Raw genomic sequence first — 24,075 nt, 5'->3', positions numbered from 1 at the left:
GCGCGCCGTGACGTAGCTCGTAGCCGCGGAGGCGCGCCGAGGTTGACTCATTCATGACGCTCGCGTAGTAAACACGCCCCGCTCACGCACCAGCCGCGTCTCGCAGAGGATGCAGAATAAATGTGAGGTATACCCCGTGATACACGAGACACGACCATAGACAAAAATCAGCTAGGTGGGATGCACATAGGCCTTGTCTCCGCGGGACGTTTTCATGGGATTTGTCCCAAGTTCGAATCGCAGGAATGAAACTTCTGGGATTTTTCCCAGTTACCGTCTCCACGGGACGAGGCTCATACGGTCCTGCGACTATAGTTTGCGCGGGAAGATACATTCAGTTAAAGTCGAGTATTTAACCAGGATTAAAATAATAATTGCACTCAATTGACAATTAGCCACAATATTTTAACCAAACAAACATGAACAATGGAGTAATCAACAAAATATCGCACACTTCTTCTTCCTCTCTCAGTGGGTCCTAGGGATACACGGACCATACTTGGTACTGGGAAAAATATTGATTAACTTAATATTTTTCCCAACTTCGTAAGTGAGATTTTTTCCTGAGACAAATCCCGTGAAACGGCCCGTGGAGACAAGGCCTTAGTGAAAGGGAGCTACTTTTTAGCAGGGACCGAACCTTTTCGTTGAATCGGACAGGAAAGTCCAGCCAAACCATAAGGCCCCTTTAAAATTCTTTCGGGAACCTGCTCGGAGAATAATTTTCTCGGAAGCTGTCGAAATTCAGTTGAATGCCGACAACTCGGTGCACTATGCCAAGCATTCGGTCTTTCTATCGAATCTGGGTAACCAGGATTGGGAATTTTGGCTCCAACTGCCGAGCTTTTCAAAATGCGGATATGGCTGAAAATGTTTTAGCCGTGTGGGGAATTTAGTAGCTATGCTTGCAATAAATCTCATGATGTGGCAAGCGTTCCTTATAATTTTTACTTCAAGTTCTAAGTTGGTTTTGCCAAAGCAGTATTGCAAATTTTATATTTTTAGCACATAAGTCGTTGTCTCCACGAGACGTTTCATGGGATTTGTCTCAGGGAGAAATCTCATTCGCGAAGTTGGGAAAAATATTAAGTTAGTGCCAAGTACTAATGACAGTGCCAAGCAGAGTCCTAGTGGAGTCCTAAGGGCGACTCAGAGGAAAGAAGAGGAAATTTTGTTGTTTTGTTTTACAGAGAAAAAGCCCAAAAGTTTCATTCTTGCGATTCGAACTTTCATGGAACAAATCCCATGAAACGTCCCATGGTCCACGGAGACTAGGCCTACGAGGGCATCTATCAATGCCGTATAGCGTAAACTTTGCAATATTGTAGTGTGAAATCCAGCCTTGAACTGAAAAAAAATTGAAATATTTACCCATTTCAGCACCAAAAACACGTGAAAAAGATACTGAAATATTGTAGTGCACCAACACCTGATGCAAAAAGCGGAAGTGGATCCATAGCTTATGTTTCTAGCGGGTTTTTTCGCCCCTATGCGCGTTTTTAAATTATTAATTGCGAAGTCGTGATGGATTCAACAGCCTCTCATTGATGGAAGTCTCATTGAATATTTTATTCTGAAAAACCGATTTGCACCTGATAAAGAAAAAGCAACATTTTCCGGACCCAGACGTCGCGCCCCTCGCAAACCCTACGACGAAATTGGACTTAAATTCCTGAAAGTTGGCGGAGACGGCAGAAAGGATGATCGCGGGTGATGCGTCAAGTTCGTTGCACGACATGAGGGTGGTGCACGCTCGGAGCCCATGCACAAATATCCGTCGGTAAACTTTCAAGTCTTTGCATTCAACAGACGGTCGAGCGTTCGGGTTGGCGGGTCGTTGCCCTGCCTTTGCGTGTCGGCGTCGAGCTGACTTTAACTTCCCTGCCGCGCCGGAATTGCTCGCGCAAATGCCACCTTAGCCCGCGCCGTGGGAATTGAAGAAGCGCTCGAAATTCCACTCGACCTAACGATGGTTACGACTATGATAAACCTCCTGCCCTGTTACCCTCCCGTGGCTTTGCCTAGAACTCGGCTACGGCTCCAACCCTCCAGGTGAGCTATTACGTGGCCATCGAACAATTTACAGAGTTGATAAACTGCTGTGCTGAGGAAAATGCCGTATGAGCCTTTAGACATTGCCAGATTCCTTTTACTAAAAACCGAAACTACACTGAAAAAAAAAGATTAGTAGAATTTACCATTCCTTCACGCTAGCGTCAATTCAGAGTCAAATCTGCCCGAAGAAAGGTAAACGTTACTATATACTGGTACAGGTAATTCCTCTGGAAAAGTCGACATTGAATTCACGCTGTGTGAAATACAGCGTGAAGGAATGGTAAATTCTACCAATCTTTTTTTCAGTGTACTGGAAAAATTTTGGATATTTTTTTCCAAAATTTTCAGATAATTTTGTTCGTGCCTTGATCTAACGTTCCGAAAATTTCAGGGAAAATATGCATAACTTTCCTCAAAAATACATGTTTTTCATCAGGAGAAATTTGGCAACTCAAACGTACATACGGCGTTTTTCCTTAGCACGGCAGTATAGATGTAGAGGTGTCATTTAAGTTAAATCTTGGGAGGAGAAAAAGTTGTTCGGAGAAGGCAAAATTAGCTTACAGCCCATAACTTCTGACAATGTCCGTAAAATCAGAATTTATTGAAATTGCCTCCATCTAAGGCCAATTTTTAAATGATGGGGCACTCAAAAGGACGGTAGGTACGCAAAAGCGCAGATGTCTATTACCGCAAACTCCAAAAGTGAGAAATGCATAACTCAAAAGTGTATATCGATGGGGAGTCTACCAGCCCACGTATCTAAGTTGGCGATGTTGCAGACTTCCTGTCATACTTAATTTTTTAAATGGAAAACAACTAAACGTCAAATCTTGAGAATTTCCGTGATTTTTCCGCTCTGTTTGAAAAATCAGTGAAAATTTCAAGGAATGATATTGATTTGTTTTGCTTTAAAAAGATAAAATGGAAGCGGAGATTTTTAAACACCGTAAACGATGTACGTGGTCTGGTAATTTTACCGTCGGTTTAGAACGAAAGTTGAGACTCAACCCAGAAGCGCATAATTAGAGGAAAACTAAAGAACAAACACAAACCTGATTTATATCAGTACCTTACCTAGGATTTTATGCGAGGAACTTTTGGCCGGCTTCTTTTAAATGCTTCACTATTGATTCATGTTTTATGAATCCGGTGTTTACTGGTGCTCCAGAGCGATGACTCTAAAACAATGAAGCACCTAAGAAATTTTTTCAGTAAAAGTATGGATCCTACATCGCCGGGTTCTGATACACATTTCTGGCTGGATTTTTTTCAACTCTTCCAAAATAACAAATATGTTAGAATGCACGATCGAAATGGAAAATGTCCCTTAAAAATCAATAATAGTTAATTTCATCGGCACAATAGGCAACGCTCGAAATAAGTGAAAGTGCAAAAGAAACATGCAAAGCGCCCTCCGTTATAGCTTCGCATGCAACTATTCGGGCTCCATGGATGAGCGTGATGCATACGCACAGAAGTTAAGGCGTTTTTATTCTCCAGGCACTCTCCGCGACGCGGCGCGGCGCGGCGGCAGGCAATACTGCGAGGATTCAAAAATACACGACACATTTAATTCTTTGTTTACTACATAGATATATCTTACATGCACACAGACTTCGGATGTAAGTATATTTTGTGCCAAAGTTTTGATATCGCGACGTGTTGAGCATGATTTGTAGAGCTCATTCATGCTTAAAATATGTCTCGGTAGTATAAACAAAGGGCCTTTTTGGAACCTCGCAGCACTGTCCGCCACGCCACGGTTGAAGCGGTGTGTGTCTGAAGGGTCAAAACGCCTTCGCCTCCTTGTGTATGCAACACGGACATCCATGGAGCCCGCACGGTTATGCATTCAGGCATTTTAATGAAAATCGTTTAGTGTTCATCCCATGCGATACTGAGTGTGCTCTGCAGATTCTTTTGCACTTTAGGTAACTTAATTCGAGCGTTACATATTGTGTCGGTTTACTATATACTAATTTTTATCGCGACATTGTCAATTCTCCGAGGATGCTTCGTTCATTTAAATGTATTACAGCGTCGCCCTCCTAATTTGAAGGCTGCGGCCTTCAGGCTATTTTTGTCAGATGGGATCGAAATTTATGATTTTGGATTTGAGATTTGAGATTTAAATTATTTTGCTCAAAAGCGTCAATGCTACTTTTCTTTCCTTTTATCGCATATTATAGCTTTCTCCCTCTTCCCTCATTTAGCACATCTGGCAATAAAAATACGGATTTTTGCTTGATCATCAAAAAAGCGTTGAAGGAAATGCGAAAATGTCGGCTGGTAAATTTATCGACCAGGAAACGTGAACATTCCTAATGCAAATCTGTGTCATACCCCCCACGCAATGAGACCGATTAACGAGAACCTCTATATCGCAAGAGCGCTAGGGGCGATGCCATGAAATTGTTCGATCCTAGTTCATTAAAGACGGGTCAGCGTGCGGACAAAATTATAATAGTGGCCAACACGCTATTCGGGGCTTAGGACTACTATAGAAGCAACTAAAGAGAATCTACATAATTTACCAGGATGCATCGATCTGTCCCGCAGAACCTCCGGATGTAGGTCAGTTGTGTGAATTTGACCCGCTTTTGGCGGATTGTGCCAATTGGCATCAGAGTGGGCTAAAGAGCCCGCCTTTGAGTGCAAAAAGGTATGAACGCTAATAGTTCGAACACAGACATTGAAAGTCTTGGTGAAATTTTACCATGAACCAAGAGAGTATCTAACAGCCCTCAAACGCCCGCGCGCAGATGAATTGACGACTGATACTTTCTTAATATGATATTTCATGACTCCATTCCTCGTTTTTGACTGCAACGATACACAGACATTCATAAATACATGTCTATGATTTAAAAAAATACGAATATCAGAACTACAATGTTGCAGATCTCCTATTGTATATCACTTTTTTCGAAAGACGGTCGGGCACTTCTGAAACTAAAACAGAAAAGCATTGATTTATCTTTGGCATAATAGAAATTGATGGATAGGGAAACTGAAAATCAGAATATTTATCCGAATTGTTTCATCATGCGTTCCTGGTGAGTTCGTCAGGCAAGCAGTCCAGGACGATTTTTCGTCCTGGACGAGCCTCAACAAAAATACGGTGATTAATTTTTGGGTCAACAATTTTTCTCTGAGTATTCCATTCTACTGTAAAAACAGTGTAATAAAAGAAAGACTAAAAAAGCTCTAAATTTTTATCACGACGAGAATTTGTAGTACTTAAGTGCGTAGGCTGAAAGTACAACCGTAATTCCTTCATTAAAGAGAGAGTAGAAGTACTCGTATTATAAAGGTCATTATTCTCGTATCTAAGATAACAGATTTTATGGGGGAGGGGGGAGGATTTATCTAGATCTAAAGATGATTTTGTAATATTTACCAATATTCTCCTTTGAACATTATTCTTACTTGCTTTATTTAAAAATTTGAGGAGAACTCATATGCAGAGCTTTCCTCAAAAATAAGCGCTTCCGATAGGCGTTAAAGTATGGGAACTTTACTCTCAATAGACAGCGGATTCGATACTGGAGCGTCCCTATGATGGACTTTGATCCCCCCCCCCTCCTCCCCCGTACGCGCTTTTAAAGTACACGCAGTGAAGATTCTACATTATAAGTTATACCGTTTCTGTTGCTCAGAGAAAAAAAACCAAACAAGCAAAATGAGGCAGGAAACAGTCATAACAACAATTGCAAAATTACCTACTACCTACGTTTAAGCGCCGCCGGCCATAAAAGCTGCACGCCAATTGGACTTAAGTATGTCTGCTAGACGGAACTATGTGCATTATGCCGTGAGCCCTGTTATGCATAAATTCTTATGGGTCTCAGGGCTCCTGTCTTAATGCAGATAGTTCCGTTTGGCAGAAATACGTCCAGTTCCAAGTTGTGAAGCAGGTCGATAAACAATTACGAATCTTTTCAAATTGTTTCAACCAGTGTAGTTCATTTTTTCAAAGGACGTTGATCTCTTCCCAAGCCGTGACAGATTTATGAGTAGCTAGGCTGGAGAAACATTTCAATCATAAAACTGATTAGAGTTTCAGAAGGAACGGAACTTCTGAAATTTTTATTAATTTATGTAACTTCCTCCTCCTTACTCCATCGAAACATGCACATTGTAAAACACTAAACAAATTACAGCGATGCCAAATATTACATGAATTATTTTCTTAGCTCTGACACAATACGCAAAATCCAACTCTTCTCTTCATAAGTGAATGCAAGAGGGTAAATAAGTCGTAAAAAATAAAAAAAATCCGTGGGTACCGATAATGTAATTGGCAGAATCTGAAGTGTTTCAGTTTATACTCTATAAGATGTGACCATCCACACGAAAGTCTGAATCGTTTAAATACAAAAAGTATTTTTTTTTTTTTTTTTTTACTCAATACAAAATGAAAGTACAACAGCTTGGAACTGCAATGGAAATACTTGCAGGAACTCTCTTGCGTTTTTCGTGCTTCAAGAAAATATTTATCATGATCCTGTTCTTTACATTCGATGCACCCAAAAATAGGGCGCTCAGTTATGTACAGTACATAATTATAAATGATGGGATTATATTAGTCTTTTTAGTCATGTGGTTCGTTAGATTATCCCTGGCAAAAATGACGACTATCCAATGCATTCTGTTTAGAAATCAATGTAACATTGTGCGCAAGATTTGAACAATTTTGAGAAGTTCTCATTTTTAAAGCATGATACTTTACAATTATCAACCCACGCTTATACATACATTTTGGGTTTGCCCATCCACGGTGAAAAAAATTAAGGAACGTAATTTTGACGCAGATTATTCAGCGACCATGTAATTTAGAGCTAACTTTTACCACTTCCAAGTGAACTATAAAAATTTCGAGACGCCTATTTGCACGAAAAAAAAAATGAAATTGCTGATTCAACAATTTTATTGTTAAAAAAAGTGTCCGACATGTTTCAATGTAGATTTTACAATGAGAAAATGCTAATTTAATCCCCCCGTGGTTTAACTAGCTTTTCGCTATTGTAAAATATACATTTGAAACATGTCGGACATATTTCTTAACAATTTAATCGCTAAATCAGCAATCCATTTTTTCTATGTGAATGTATCATGTGTATGTATCATGTGTACGTATCATGTGTATGTATCCTATGAATGTATTTTGAGAAATTATAACATGTCTTACAACAGCCGAAATCCACAAAATTATTTTACTTGCCTATTGCATCGTGCAGATGGAGAAGCTAATGTCGATTTCGTTTGACATTTTTGCAGTGGTGAATGCATAGCTAAAGTGCGCTCCAGCTAGAATTGTATTTGGCAAATGGGTGGTTCTTATACAAGGATTAAAAATAAACAAGTGGTACGGAATAAAACAAAATAATATGAACTGTGCAAAACGATTATCCGGATATCGGAACTTGGCTTTTGAAAACGCCTTCAAATGCGGCGTGATACCTCACGCATTCCGGAGAGTTCAAATAATTGTATCATGCCTTAAGAATGCGACGGAAAATTAAATGGAAATAGCCTCCATGCACGCTGGCCTTGTCGATTTCGTTTGACATTTTTGCAGTGGTGAATGCATAGTAAAGTGCGCTCCAGCTAGAATTTATTTAGCAAATGGGTGGTTTTTATACAAGGATTAAAAATAAACAAGTGGTACGGAATAAAACAAAATAATATGAACTGTGCAAAACGATTATCCGGATATCGGAACTTGGCTATTTTGAAAACGCCTTCAAATACGGCGTGATACCTCACGCATTCCGGAGAGTTCAAATAGTTGTATCATTGCGCCTTAAGAATGTGACGGAAAATTAAAATGGAAATAGCCTCCATGCACGCTGGCCTTAAATAAAGTCCTAAGAAATTTCCTTTCCTTTGCTGTTTCAGACGACATACATGCACTCACGAGCCGGAGAACACAGGCCCGCCTCTGGACTGGAAGCCAGAGCCGGTGCCGAAAACCTCGCTGAAAAACGAGGCCTTCCACCCGTTCAAGCCCAACGAAGTGGAACGGCCGAAAATCCAGCGCCTCAATACAGAGCTGGAGCTGCCTCAAGGGGAAATCGACCAAACTACAAACTACAAGAAGGACTACCCCGAGAAGCATGCAGAACGTCAACCAAGGTAAATTTCCATTAAATTAAAGCATAAACGCCCCCTCCTCTCTCAAGAAAGATGATTATTATTCCTTTCATACCAGACCGTTCGAAATATTGCCGTTGGAATTTCTAAAAATAGCGCCAAGTATATCTCCGGTTACAAAAATTCAAATATTTGAAAGTGCTACCTACATGTAAAGCACGGAAATTATAGTAAAGACATTTCTTTACCTTTCATCGATAATTAACAATAAAACTAGTAATATTTAAGTGTTCATTAGGTAATTGTTTGGTCAAGATAAGGACTATAACGAGAACGAGAGGGCTGCATGTCAGTCTCTCAAGGAACAAGCTTTTCAACGCGGAGGGTCTATTTTGCTCTTCTTTAACGAATGGAGATTAACTTTGCTCGATTCATTTTGGCCATAATTATGGAACCTTTCCCGGAGCTCCGGACCTTGTTTGCCTTCATTTCGACGGATAGGCAAAAGAAACTTCTACTCGTCAAGAAAGTTGCATGTTCAAAGATGAATCTGTATTTGTAACGTTTTAATGGACATGAAGAGAATGGTTGCCCCTGAGCTGGCCGTGATTGCTCACACAGCGAGCTTTTAGTGCCTAAATTCTCACCAAATAGGCACAGCTTTGTGTACTAGAATATTGGTGGTTTGCTTTAGCCCTTTGAACTCTAATGTTACTGGCAGATGTGAAGTTTTGTGGTATTTAGATATACACTTAATTTCGTGAAAATAATGTTTTTTCTTCTTTTTTGCAGATATCATATGGAGGACCATCTCCATTTGGAGGGAGAATACAAAGTCACGCGGAAACAGGAATACACGGCGACAAAGGGTGAGAGAGCACCAGTTCGTAAGCCAGAAGATAATTTACGACCTGAGGGTGAGTTCGAGCGCCCGAAACCTGAGAAATTTGGACCAGCAGAACGACCCAAACCATTTAAGCCTTCAGACAACTTAAAGCCTGAAGGGGAGTTTGAGCGTCCTAAACCTGAAAAAGTAGGACCAGGGGAGAGGGCTCCAATTGTTAAACATCCGGATAACCTCCGGCCAGAAGGAGACTTCCAGCGGCCTGAGAAAGATCAATTTAAACCCGCTGAAAGGCCAAAACAAGTGAGGCCTTCGGACAACTTGAAACCTGAGGGTGACTTCGATCGTCCAGAGAAGGATAAGTTCCGGCCCGCTGAAAGGCCGAAGCAAGTGAAACCATCTGACAACTTGAAACCTGAGGGTGACTTCGATCGTCCAGAAAAGGATAAGTTCCGACCCGCTGAAAGGCCGAAGCAAGTGAAACCATCTGACAACTTAAAACCTGAGGGTGACTTCGATCGTCCAGAGAAGGATAAATTCCGGCCTGCTGAAAGACCGAAGCAAGTAAAGCCAACAGACAACTTGAAGCCTGAGGGTGAATTCGAAAGACCTAAACCTGAGACATTGGGCCCTGCAGAAAGGCCCAAACCAATAAAACCAACTGACAATCTAAAACCCGAGGGAGACTTTGAACGACCTGGAAAAGATCAGTTCAAACCAGCTGAAAGGCCAAAACAAGTCAAACCGACGGATAACTTAAAGCCTGAGGGTGAGTTTGATCGGCCAGTAAAAGAAACTGCGCCCAAAAAAGGAGAGCGGGCTCCAGTCAAACGCCCGGAAGACAACTTGAAACCCGAAGGAGAATTTTATGGAGAAAGAGTTGTAACGAAAGTGGTCAAGGGTGAAAGAGCTGAAATAAAACATCATGAGGATCATCTGAAAACGGAGGGTGAATTTTATGGTAAGTCACATGAAATTTTACTGTCCGTTTAAAACTCAACCGAATCCCCTACAGATAGTTGTGGGTGGGAATTGGCGAGAACAATCAAGTCTTGCACTCAAATCAGGATGTAGCTTTTCATCCTTTTTTTGTGAGGTTTTTTCCGAGAGTTGACGAAAATGGATATGGAGGGCTTGGAAGACAAGGTGCATAAGTACACTTTTTTCTATTTCAAGAAATACGTGTTCAAAGTTTCAAAATTGCATTAAACCATAAGGCGGAAAAAAAATCACACTTACTTTTTAATGTTTAAAAATTGGATTCTAGTAGTAAATGTTTCGCAAAATATACATCAAGACTAGTTTCAGCTGACGTCATTAAAGTCTCATTTTTTTCAAAGACCGCACTAATGCACCATATCCTACAAACCGTTCATATGAGGCTGATGGCAGAAGCTCCATGAGTTAGGCAAAATTTCCGCAAAACCCCGAACTTTTTTTACAATTATCATTTTTTGATCCGCTGGAATAAATTCATTCTTTCCCTCTTTAATGATACTTTTGCACAAGTTTGGGGCCTGAGAATACGAAACAGTCAAATCACTTTAAAAAAAGTACCATACATTGACGAATTGTGCGAGTAAAAGATACTGTGCAAATGAGTTCATTAACTGAAGACGAGGTGTTATACCTATTTAAGAGAAACTTTTGCTTTCAGGTATCACCACGAAGCAAATAGAATTCACGGGTGAGCCCGGGGAGAGACCTAATATGATTCGTAGGAATACTTGGACAAAACTAGAGGGCGACATGGAGATCGAGACGACGAACAAGAGCGAATTCAAGAAATTCGACACAACAAGGACCACCATCATCAGAAGGCACACGGATAATCTCACCGTTGGCGAAGGAACAATACAGGTAGGACAGATAAGCAAAAAACTTTATTTGTATTTTGACCTCTTCATCGCTAAGTTACGGTGCGAAATACCTAGTTTAATATGAAGTCAGGGGAAAGTGTGACTCTATTTCTAATTCTAGTTTGTCACCTATTGATAAGAAGAGACTCCCTGGTAAAAATTGGCAGTAGAATCTGTGTTCAAAATACCATAGTACACGCTGTAAGATTTCCAATAGCTCTATAGCCGGCTACACAATTCTTATAGCTTTATAGCCGATGCGATTAAGCAACAGCCAGACGATTAAGTTAATGCCAAACGTTACTAAATACGGATACTAGGACTTAGTGAGTTTTTGACTACCGCTCTCTTTTTGTGCCCTAGTAACTTGATTTATTTTGCGAGGAAGCTAGCCGTATTTTTGAGGGATGCCTGTCATTCTTAATATGTTGGAGCGCCTTCAATATATTATGATACTGTGCAATACCTCTGGTGTGTAATAGTTGCTTCAGACGCCGTGGCTCGCTGCGCGGGCGGGCAGAGAGCGCGAAACGCGCATTGCGCCTACAAACCTAACAGGAACTTCACGCATTGCGTAATGCGTGAAGTATCCTGTTAGTTTGTAGGCGCCATGCGTCGCCGTTCCGCTTTGTGTTAGGCTCTAATATTTAATCTCGCGGAGTCAGCGTTTTTCGACTCATGATTTTGAAATATTTGCACACTCTGTAGGACTGTTCTCATTTTAATTGATGAAAAAAAAAATATGTTTTAAAGGAAATATAATGTGTGTTTTTTAAATATTAAGGTAGTTCCGTTCAAAATTAATGATTTCCAAAGCACACGAATTTCTACAAAATTTCTTGTAGCCTTTTATAGCCAATGGCGATAAAGTGTAAAGCCCGTGATAGGAACTAAAGCCGACTGTATACTTTTTATAGCTTCGTATAGCCCGACTATATGATTTGCTCCGCTTTCTACAGCCAGCTATATGATTTTCAATAGCCTTTATTAGTCGGCTATAAGAACTCCTATGGTATTTTGAAACGCAGCTCCTATCGCCAATTTTACCAGGGCTATGGGCCTCAAAGTGTGGCCTGCCACAGTGTTATTATAATGTGCAGCGTATCATCATACCGATAAATATTCAGAAAAAATGGAAACTTACAATTAGTATCAAAATATACTAGAGACTCTAAATATTATAGGTCATTAGGACAATGAAAATAAAAACAGCTTTTTGCCTGCAGATAACAACAGATTTTGTAGCAATCGCAATTTGCAGTGCAGTTCACGCATTTTTTCCTTTTAATTCAGTTACTTCCAAAGTATACATAATTGTATTGCTGATAATTCATTCTTTCATTACAGATTACCTCCCAGAACCGCGAGGATTATCCCGAGAGAAGAGTTGTAAAGCCAGAAAAACCTAAAAAACGGCCAGACAATCTCAAGCCAGATGGAGGTGAATTCTACAGTGAAACCAGCTCCATGCAAGCGTTCCAAGGACAGACTGTGACATCAAGGGTAGAAATTACACGACACAAAGATAACCTAACGACTGAGGGTGATATTACGTTTATCACATCTAGTCAAACAGACTACACAGAGAAATTACCAGAAAGAGAGACACCTAAACGTCGCCGCACGTGGACCAAACAAGACGGAGAAAGGTACTTTGAGACGACGAACACTCAAGAATTTAAAACGTACGAGAATATAACTGACGTTAGGCAAACACAAAAACGACACCACGACAACTTAAAACCAGAGGGACCTTTCGAAGGAACTCCTCGTTCTAAGGATGACTTTAAACCCGTTACAGCTGAGAGGCCTGTGCAAAAGAAGCCTCGAGATAACTTAAAACCTGAGGGTGACTTCCAGCGTCCTGAAAAAGAAAAATTCAAGCCTGCAGAGCGGCCAAAACAAGTAAAGCCAACTGACAACCTCAAACCGGAAGGTGAATTCCAAAGACCAAGGAAAGAAGAGTTCAAACCATCGGAACGACCAAAACCTGTGAAACCCAGTGATAATCTGAAGCCTGAGGGTGATTTTGAGCGTCCAGAAAAAGACAAATTCAAGCCAGCTGAGAGACCAAAACAGGTCAAACCTACGGATAATTTGAAACCCGAAGGAGATTTTGAGCGACCTGAAAAAGGACAGTTTAGACCTGCAGAGAGACCAAAGCAAGTCAAGCCCACAGACAATTTGAAACCGGAAGGTGATTTCCAAAGGCCTGAAAAAGATCAGTTCCGACCTGCAGAGAGACCAAAACAAAAGAAGCCCACTGACAATTTGAGACCTGAGGGTGATTTTGAACGTCCGGAAAAAGATAAGTTCAGACCGGCTGAAAGACCGAAGCAGGTAAAACCCACAGACAATCTGAAACCTGAAGGAGACTTCGAGCGACCTGAGAGGGAGCAGTTTAGACCCGCAGAAAGACCGAAACAAGTTAAACCCACTGACAATTTAAAACCTGAGGGTGATTTTGAAAGACCTGAAAAAGATACGTTTAAGCCTGTTGAGAGGCCCTCACCGGTCAAACCTACCGACAACTTGAAACCCGAGGGTGACTTCCAACGCCCTGAAAAAGACCAATTCAGACCCGCAGAAAGACCAAAGCAAGTTAAACCATCTGATAACTTGAAACCTGAAGGTGACTTCGAGAGACCAGAAAAGGACCAATTTAGACCTGCCGAAAGACCGAAGCAAGTCAAACCCTCTGATAATTTGAAACCTGAGGGCGATTTTGAGAGACCGGAAAAAGACCACTTCAGACCTGCCGAAAGGCCTGTTCCAGTAAAACCGTCCGACAATTTGAAGCCGGAAGGTGACTTTGAGAGACCGGAAAAACGACAGTTTAAACCCGCAGAAAGACCAAAACAGGTGAAGCCCACGGATAATTTGAAACCCGAGGGTGACTTTGAACGGCCTGAGAAAGATAAGTTCAAACCTGCCGAAAGACCAACTCCAGTTAAACCAAGTGATAATTTGAGGCCTGAAGGTGACTTCCAGCGTCCCGAAAAAGAGCAGTTCACACCTGCTGAAAGGCCAAAACAGGTAAAACCATCTGACAATTTGAAGCCAGAGGGTGAATTTGAGAGGCCCGAAAAAGATCACTTTAAGCCTGCTGAGAGACCGAAGCAAATAAAACCATCTGATAATTTAAAACCCGAGGGAGATTTCGATAGACCTGAAAGAGAGCAATTCAAACCTGTTGAAAGACCCAAAGCTGTCAAACCATCTGATAATCTAAAGCCTGAGGGTGATTTTGATCGTCCTGTAAAGGGACAATTTACTCCAGCGGAGAGACCAAAACAGGTGAAGCCAAGTGACAATCTGCGCCCTGAAGGGGAATTTGAACGTCCTGAAAGGGACCAGTTCAAACCAGCGGAAAGACCCAAGCAGGTCAAACCCACAGACAATCTAAAACCCGAGGGTGAATTTGATAGGCCAGAAAAAGCACCATTCACTCCAGGCGAACGACCAAAAGCAGTCAAACCTAGTGATAATTTATATCCGGAAGGAGATTTTGAAAGGCCCGAAAAACCGGTTGTTGGCCCCGGTGAAAGGGCTCCGATTGTTCGTCATCCTGATAACCTATTCCCTGAAGGTGATTTTGAGCAAAGACCAAAAGACAAAGTAATTCCAAAAGGTGAACGAGCACCAGTTGTAAAACCAAAAGATAATCTGTACCCAGAGGGTGAGTTTGAAAAACGTCCAACGAACGACTTCCTCCCCAAAAAGGGTGAACGGGCCCCTATTGTTATTCCGCAGGACAACTTGAAACCTGAAGGAGAGTTTGAGGGCAGGCCAAAGCCCAAGGAAGGACCAACGTATGGTGAACGAGCTCCTGTGGTAAAGCCGAAGGATAACCTCTATCCGGAGGGTAAATTTGTCCGACCTGAACCGGAATACGCTCCAACTCATGGAGAGAGAGCACCGACAAAGAAATATCCCGACAATCTGAAACCTGAAGGAGATATTGACTTCCCGATCAGAGAGGCCCCAAAACCGACCAAAGGAGATCGAGCACCAGTGAAGAAGCCTAAGGATAATTTGTATCCAGAAGGTGAATTCCAAAAGCGACCAAAAGAAGAACTCCCTCGAGGTGAACGAGCACCGGTTGTGAAACCAAAAGACAACCTTTGGCCTGAGGGAGAGTTTGAAAAACGACCAACGAATGACTTCCCACCTAAAAAGGGGGAAAGAGCCCCGATTGTCATACCAAAAGACAATTTGAAACCAGAGGGTGAATTTGAAGGTCGACCGAAACCAAAAGACGAACCTATCTACGGAGAAAGAGCACCAGTTGTAAAGCCAAAGGACAACTTATATCCAGAAGGCAAATTCGTTCGACCAGAACCAGAATACGCTCCAACTCATGGAGAACGAGCACCCACGAAAAAATACCCTGATAATTTGAAACCCGAAGGTGATATTGATTTCCCAATACGAGAAGCTCCAAAACCAACGAAAGGCGACCGGGCACCAGTGAAAAAGCCGAAAGATAATTTATATCCAGAAGGAGAGTTTCAGAAGCGACCAAAAGAGGAACTTCCAAGAGGTGAAAGAGCACCAGTGGTCAAACCGAAAGATAATCTTTGGCCAGAGGGCGAATTTGAAAGGCCCCCTCTGCCAGAATACTCATCTGTTAAGAGACCTGAACCATTCAAACCTTCAGATAATCTTAAACCTGAGGGTGAATTTGAAAGACCGCAGCCAAAGAAGGTTGGTCCTGGTGAACGAGCTGACATCATTAAACATCCAGATAACTTAAAACCCGAGGGTGAGTTTATTGGTAGACCAAAACAAGAACCCGTGCCGACATATGGTGAAAGAGCTCCAGTGGTAAAACCTAAAGATAATCTTTACCCTGAGGGTGATTTTGTTCGACCAGAGCCAGAAATTACGCCAACTAAAGGTGACCGAGCCCCTACCAAAAGGCATCCTGATAATCTGAAACCTGAGGGAGAATTTACTGGAAGACCGAAGGACGATTTTAAACCAACCAAAGGAGAGCGGGCGCCCACTAAAAAACCACAAGACAATCTATTCCCAGAGGGTGACTTTGAACGGCCTGAACCAGTGAAATATGGACCCGGAGAGCGGCCAAAACCAGTGAAGCCATCAGATAATCTCAAACCTGAGGGCGATTTTGAGAGACCAGTGAAAGAAGCATTCAAACCAGCAGAGAGGCCAAAGCAAGTAAAGCCTGAAGACAACTTACGTCCAGAAGGTGACTTTGAAAGACCAGTGAAACAACCAGTGGGTCCTGGTGAGCGAGCTCCAATTATCAAGCACCCGGATAACTTGAGACCAGAAGGAGATTTCGAAAGGCCAGAAAAGGATCAATTCAAACCTGCTGAGAGACCTAAACCAGTGAAGCCCACCGATAATCTGAAACCAGAGGGTGAATTTGAGAAACGCACTCCAACTAAAGTAGGGCCCGGTGAACGTGCTCCTATCATCAAGCATGAGGATAATTTACGTCCTGAGGGAGACTTTGAAAGACCTGAGAAAGAAGGATACCGACCGGCTGAAAGGCCAAAACCAATCAAGCCCTCAGATAATCTTAAGCCTGAGGGTGACTTTGATCGTCCAGTTAAAGAAAAAGTTGGACCAGGTGAACGAGCTCCAATTATTAAACATCCTGACAACCTTCGTCCAGAAGGAGACTTTGAGAGACCAGAGAAGGATCAGTTTAAACCGGCTGAACGACCAAAGCAAGTGAAGCCTACTGATAACTTGAAACCAGAGGGCGACTTTGAAAGACCTGAAAGAGAAGGATTCAAACCAGCTGAACGCCCTAAACAAGTTAAACCCTCTGATAACTTGAAACCAGAGGGAGACTTCGAAAGGCCAGAAAAAGAACGGTTCAAGCCTGCAGAGCGACCTACACCTGTAAAACCGTCTGATAACCTAAAACCAGAAGGTGACTTTGAGAGACCCGAAAAAGAAAAGTTCAAACCAGCAGAGCGGCCTAAACAAGTCAAACCATCAGACAATTTAAAACCAGAGGGTGACTTTGAGAGACCTGAAAAGGAAAAGTTCAAACCAGCAGAGCGGCCTAAACAAGTCAAACCATCAGACAATTTAAAACCAGAGGGTGACTTCCAGCGACCACAGAAGGAAGAGTTCAAGCCATCAGAAAGGCCAAAACAGGTGAAACCATCTGACAACCTAAAACCAGAAGGTGACTTTGAGCGACCAGAAAAGCAGGAATACAAACCAGTTGAAAGACCGAAACAAGTGAAACCTGTTGATAACTTAAAAACGGAGGAAGGCATAATAGAAACAGTGCGGAGCAGGGACGATTATCAAGTTGTTAAGGGTGAGCGAGTTGACATCGTAAAACACGAAGACAACTTGAGAGTTGAAGGAACATTTGAAACCCGACGCTCTCGTGATGACTATGCCGCAGTTCGAGGTGAAAGAGTTGAAATTACTCGTCATGAGGACAATTTACATTTAGAAGGAGAATTTGTTGATGTAAGGCGGAGAGATGATTACAATGTCGTACGTGGAGAAAGAACCGAAATTGTGCGACATGAAGATAATTTGATAATCGAAGGAGATTTCACAGATTCCAGGACTAGTGATGACTTTAGACCGAAACCGATTGAAAAAGTCACACCAGTCAAGCATCCGGATAATCTAAAACCAGAGGGAGACTTCGAACGGCCAGAAAAGAAGCAATTCAAACCCGCAGAGAGGCCTAAACAAGTTAAACCTACGGATAATTTACGGCCTGAAGGTAATTTTGAAAGACCGGAAAAGGATCAATTTAAACCTGCCGAAAGACCGAAGCAAGTAAAACCAACGGACAACTTACGTCCTGAGGGAGACTTTGAAAGACCAGAGAAAGGACATTTCACACCTGCAGAGAGACCAAAACAAATTAAACCGCAAGATAATCTAAAACCGGAGGGTGACTTCGATCGACCAGTCAAAGAGAAGGTTGGACCAGGTGACAGAGCCCCTGTTGTTAAACGACCTGACAATTTGAAACCTGAGGGTGAATTTGAGCGTCCAGAAAAAGAGACCTATAAACCCGCAGAGAGGCCGAAACCAGTGAAACCAACGGACAATCTGAAACCTGAAGGAGAGTTTGAAAAACGTACACCAACTAAGGTTGGACCAGGTGAAAGAGCACCTATTGTCAAGCATGCAGATAATTTGAAACCGGAGGGCGAATTTACCAAGAGGCCGAAAGAGGTAGCTCCAGTTAAAGGTGAAAGAGCGCCAGTAGTAAAACCAAAAGATAACCTAAAAACTGAAGGTGAATTCCATGATTATAGGTCAACAGATGAGTACAAGATAGTGAAAGGAGAAAGAGCCGAGCGAGTTGCACATGAGGATAATCTGAGAATTGAAGGAGAATTTACTGAATGGAGATCAAAAGAGGATTATCAGAATGTGGTCGCTGAGCGAAGAAAAGTCATAAAACACGAGGATAACCTAAAAGTAGAGGGAGAATGGGAAATTCATCGATCGAGGGACGACTTTACAGCAACTCGCGGCGAAAGGGTTGAGGTAGTTAAACACGTCGACAACCTTCACGTTGAAGGTGAATTCATCGAGTCCAGGTCCAGAGATGATTATAAATACGTGACTACAGAAAGACCAAAGTGGGTGAAACATCCAGACAACCTGAGACCAGAGGGTGATTTTGAACGCCCAGTCCTCAAGGAAGTTGGTCCCGGTGAGCGTGTTAAACCTATCAAACCAACAGATAATCTCAAACCTGAGGGCGAATTTGACCGTCCTAAACCAACTCAGTACAGCCCTGCTGAAAAACCAAAAATTGTAAAACACCCAGATAATCTTAAACCCGAAGGAGAATTTGAGAGGCCTAAGTCTCAAGGATATACACCAGGAGAAAGAGCTCCAGTCGTCAAACACCCTGATAATTTGAAGCCAGAAGGGTCATTCGACCGTCCAACGAAGGAAAAACTGGGTCCCGGAGAGAGGCCGAAACCTGTAAAACCAACAGACAATCTAAAGCCCGAAGGAGACTTTTTCAGACCAAAAGACTCCCCGATTGGTCCGGGAGAAAGAAGGCAACCAATAAGGCATCCGGACAACCTACGACCAGAGGGTGATTTTGAAAGACCATCCAAATCCCCAGTTGGACCTGGTGACCGAGCTCCGATCATCAAACATCCAGACAACTTAAAACCAGAAGGAGACTTTGAAAGGCCAACTCCGCAGAAATTTGGTCCTGGAGAACGTGCTCCTATTGTCAAACACCCCGACAACTTACGTCCGGAGGGAGACTTTGAGCGTCCAACGCCGCAAAAGGTGGGGCCAGGTGAGAGGCAGAAACCGATTCGTCATCCTGATAATTTGAAATTAGAAGGTGACTTTGAAAAGAGGACGCCTGGAAAAGTTGGACCGGGTGAAAGAGCTCCAATCGTAAAACACAAGGATAACTTAAAACCAGAGGGCGAATTTCAAGGTAAACCAAAATCGAAGGATGATTTTGTGCCAACGAAAGGCGATAGAGAACCAGTGCGGAGACCAAAAGATAATTTGCAAATCGGAGGCGGAGAATTTTACGGAATCTCAACTCAAAAAACACAATACACAGCTGTTGTTGGTGAAAGAGCTGAAACGAAAAAGTATGAAGACTCCCTACAAATTGGCAATGGAAAGATGGAGGTTAAAACTACATCAAAGGAAACTTATCAAGTTCAAAAGACTGAGCAAACTCCATCTCGAGTTGTCAATAAGAGGCGTCATGTTGAGTCACAAATAACATTAGGAGATGACAAATCTACAATGGCTCAATACAACCGCAAAAATTATTCCTCTGAAAGAGATCAAACAATCGCACACAAAGAAACCAATAACACAACACATCAAAGAATCGAACGGAGAAACACATATACAGCGTCGGATAAAGAACAAACTAACCAAACCTCCATCAACAAAGTTCACTCCGATAGTCAGACTAGACTCAATGGATCCGTTCATGAGATTACAAGAACTGCTCAATCGCAGGTGAACGAGAAACATCAAGTACACCACGCAACAAGGTCAGAGGTCTCAAGAAAGGTGGAACAAAGCCGACAACACCACGAAACTCGCTCATCTCATACAGACCTCTCCCAGACACGTCAACACCATGAAACGCGCGCATCGCATACGGATCTGTCTAAATCTCTACAACAAACTAGAGAACATCACGAGACCAAAAATATGCAACAAATCCAAAGTCACCGCGAAGTCCATCCTACGCCCCACACATGCCCGGTACATCGACACCACGAAACACATGCGCAAAGCTCCAGAACGGAAAGTTCTCAGAGTATGACCTCAGAGCATCACGTGAAACAGCAACATACGGGACAACAAATATTGAGAAGTGAGACAACTACTAGACAAATCCAATCACAGCCTCGTAGGTCAGATTCAACATGGAGCGTGCAATCATCTCAATCCAATGGTTTACGATCTTCCCATGGATCGTCATCTAACATTCATTCTAGCTCTCAAATAGCGCAAACTCTAAAGCAAGACAACTCAACTAGTCAAAAAGCTCTTTCATCCGTCAGAACATCCGGACAGACCTACGTAAGTTCTCGAGAGCAAAGAGCTCAATCAATGGAATCGACCGTGCAGTCACAGAAGCAGAGTCAAATGTATTCGAGCACCAGCAAATCGATACTGAATCTTTCTGGAGGATCTGAAACTAGAAACTATGTCAGACCAAGCAATGACGAACATCAACACCATCGGAAAAATGTGATCAGCAACACCTCAGCGGACGTTCAAAATTCTCTACTCACCCGAAGATCCGATGTTAAATCGGCAGAGGCATTGCATACAATATCATCTGCTGCTGTTGAGCAACGCCGAAGTGTCTTGAATTTGGACAACCAGTTTACAGGACAAGTTAAATCAAGTGATAGACAAAGTCTGAGTTCTATGCATAAGCAAGAGAAAGGAGATCTCACGACGAGGAAATCAAGCAATTTAAACATAGGTACGACCGGTCGATTCCAAGGACAAACTGAGTCTAAAGGATACGGAAATTTCACCGCGACCGAACGCGTAACGCGAGTTAAACAGGCCAACACCTCTCATTTCACGATAGGAGAGGAATACTCTCGTCAAGATAGTGGAGTCACCCAGTATAGAAAAGAGTTCCTACCCAAAGTCCAGAAACCGTGCCCAGTACCTTTGATTACTAAGACTGAAACTGAGTACAGACATACGAGAGATACTAAAGCTCACAAGTATTACATGCCAAAACGCAGGGATTAAAAAGTATCGACTTTTCTACCCTTTGGACATGTCTCCTCTAGCATGAAAACGTTTTAGGGAGTTTAAATAAAAAAATAACAATAACTCGATAGCTCCGTTGCCGGGGCCTATAAATTTTAAGACGATTTGCTTGTGCGTTATTCAACCTCCACTATTCTGTATTACTATGATTTTCAAATGTCCGTCTAAAATTATTTTGCAATATGGATCATTATGCCTAGTCTTTGATCCTGCCTTTTGTATGTTAACATGTAATTCACTGTCTTATTTTTATTGAGAAAATATTATTTTTAATGATCATTGTTATTAATTGTATAAGAGTTTTATAAGTAGATTGATCGACTGTGATTATAATTTACATCATGATAGCCTCTCATTTCAGAGGATTCTCGGGCAGAAAATGCTGTCCCAGTAATATTTTTTTCCTGTCACGCTAGTTTGGAGGTGATCATATAAAATGACATGTGATTGCCTCGACCTATCTTCCCCTCTCCGTCTATCTTCAAACTACGACTATCTTATGCACTACATGGTTACGTAGGCATACTTATCAGCCTGCCTCTTTAAGTTCATGTTATATTTTGCCTGTGGATTTTTCCGTCCTTACCTAACTTCAAAAACCGACCCGTTTTCGTCACATGAAGCGTGTTAAGTAAGTAATCTCCAATATGATACCTAGATGAAGTTACCTGTCGGACAGTAAACGTACTTGTAAGCTTAAGTGATGTATGCTATTTTCCACCCTAGACCTTTTCATTTTTTAACTGAATCTATTCTTAATTTCCTCCTGAAATGTAAATATATGGATAATTTAAATATGTAGATCGCGGGGAATCATTACGCAATAATTAGAATTACATTAAACGTGGAAACGACCTCTTCATCTTATTAATCATAGAACGCAATGCCACTCAATGATTCTATAATTTTCGCATTGGCTGTGATTATTAACCATTCACAATGATTAGAAGATGCAGCAAATCCCATTATGCTTAAGCAATAAAAGAGAAAACTACAAAAAAAGAACAAAATAATAAAAATATAGTAAGTCGAATGAATAATAGCATTTCTTTTCTGAAAAAGGTCAAACTGGGTTTTGCCTCCTGCTTCAGAGTTATTTTTTTGTAATACGCTTCCTAAAAATTTATTCAGCTTTTGCCAGAATCTTAAGTAGGTATAAGTAAAATGTGTCTTGTTAATTTATTATATCACCAAGTAAATATTAATTTTTAACAGATAATTGTATTTATGCAAAGGGTAGTGACTTACGTACGGAACTTATTCCATCTGTCCATGCAGAAAAATACCGATTGGCAGACAAATTTCAAATTTATTTGAAGAATTCTCGAGTAAAGAATATATTCTTGACAGATCCTGCCATTATACAATCTTTTGACGAAGGAGATCCAATAGTCGTAAATGATTTCTTGAGTTTGTCATCTTAAAATTTTTATTGAACAGTTATGTTTTTTTTTTGTTATAAAATATAAAAAATGTTAAGTAAGCATTGCTATAATTAGTCAGGTTAAATAGAGCTTAAATATAAAAAACTTGTTGCCATTTTTTTGTTATTAAATACTATTGAGTTCGTGTTCAAATTGAGAATTAGACTCACGCATAAGAAAAGTTATACAGTTTATAATTTTTGTTCATGGATCAAATCACGAAAGTAATACTAATCATGTAAAGACTATTGTTAGTTATTATTAAGGAATTCAGTAATGTAGTATGAATACGTAGTAGATGTAATGGATGTGATCAGGAAACTTAATTCAAACTTGATTATTTTCAATTCTCCGTCTAAGAAGAGCTGGGTCTTTTCCTAGGCAAGGAGGAGTAATTGAGGAGAAGTATTCCAAAGAGAATTAAAACATTTAGTTTTCTTCTAAAATCATATCATTTCTCGTACATATACTTCGAACGTAGAAAAAAGAGGACTCGCTCTCCTGCGCTCTTCCTCATTCATTACACGCACTGAAAATCAATTCATCTGTGCGAGTTGGCAAATTTCAAGATCGTGGAAATTTTCTCTTTCCTATTCTTTCTCTTTTTGGTAGGATAACTTCTCAAACAAAACTTATTTCATTGCTGCTGCTGATACTGCTACCTACCTACCTTACTGCTATTATTCCCACTTACTTACTTTTTGAATTGACAGAAAAAATCGTTAGGGAGTAGTGTTTGATTATCTCCTGGTTGCCTTTGACTATTTTTGTGATAAGCAATTAAACTTGACAAAATATACTTTGAAAAAATGGCCTTAAGGTAGTATTTGGAAACAGATCTTATAGTGTACGTGTATTTGGATCCACGAAAATCTTCCTTTTTCTGGTTGAAAGTTGTATTTTTATAAATTATAATTTTTTAGGAATAAATTTTTTTACGTTATCCTGCCTTCCTTTTTTTCACTTTTTACGTGTTATTTTATATTAAGTTAAAATAAGTGACTTATTAGGTCCAATTATATATCCTATCCTCAATTATCAGCTGTGGCTTTGACCGGAGGCACGATGGAAAATCCAAAATTACTTAAAGCGAGTAGTAAATAATAGAAAAATCCGGCCGAAAAAGCTTACATAAAAGCAATAAATAAAAAAAGACACACAATAAGAAAAAATCATTAAATTTTTTTTAAAAAAAATAAAAATATTAATTGATCGAATAAAATAAATACATTTCAGATTTTACCAAAGCAGTTTTCGCCTTGGATCCATCAAAACCATGAAAAAATAGCACTGAACCTCGATCGTTGATCTCTTGTAAAGCTTTTGGAATACCTAGGCCCATTTTTGCCGTATTTGTTACATGTTTCATAGAAACATGAAACGAGATAGTTAAGTACGTGTTTTTCAAATGGTTTATTTGATAGAATTTATATTTGCAGTACCTAACCACTACATATTCCCGGCTTATTCATTAAAGTATCTGTGAGGGTAAGGAAATCGATGGCCCGTACGTACTTTGTTTCTA

At 41.0% G+C, this 24,075-nt stretch overlaps 1 protein-coding gene across 2 annotated transcripts in view; it reads left to right on the top strand.

Annotated features, from left to right (window-relative positions):
* Nucleotides 1-23,493, top strand: part of Sdb (SAXO downstream of blistered) — an 88,974-nt gene extending 65,481 nt beyond the window's left edge. For both annotated transcript variants that reach the window (XM_019059570.2, XM_019059569.2), the window contains exons 3-6: nt 7,960-8,196; nt 8,947-9,959; nt 10,656-10,858; nt 12,205-23,493. In XM_019059570.2, coding sequence (XP_018915115.2) covers nt 7,960-8,196; nt 8,947-9,959; nt 10,656-10,858; nt 12,205-21,105 — 10,354 coding nt within the window. In that variant the 3' untranslated portion in view covers nt 21,106-23,493. The remainder of the gene's footprint in view (nt 1-7,959; nt 8,197-8,946; nt 9,960-10,655; nt 10,859-12,204) is intronic.
* Nucleotides 23,494-24,075: the final 582 nt, after the last annotated feature.

This window comes from Bemisia tabaci, chromosome 6 (genome assembly GCF_918797505.1).
Source record: "Bemisia tabaci chromosome 6, PGI_BMITA_v3".
In the NCBI taxonomy this organism is placed as follows: Eukaryota; Metazoa; Arthropoda; class Insecta; order Hemiptera; family Aleyrodidae; genus Bemisia; species Bemisia tabaci.
This window is presented reverse-complemented; position numbering and strand designations above follow the sequence as displayed.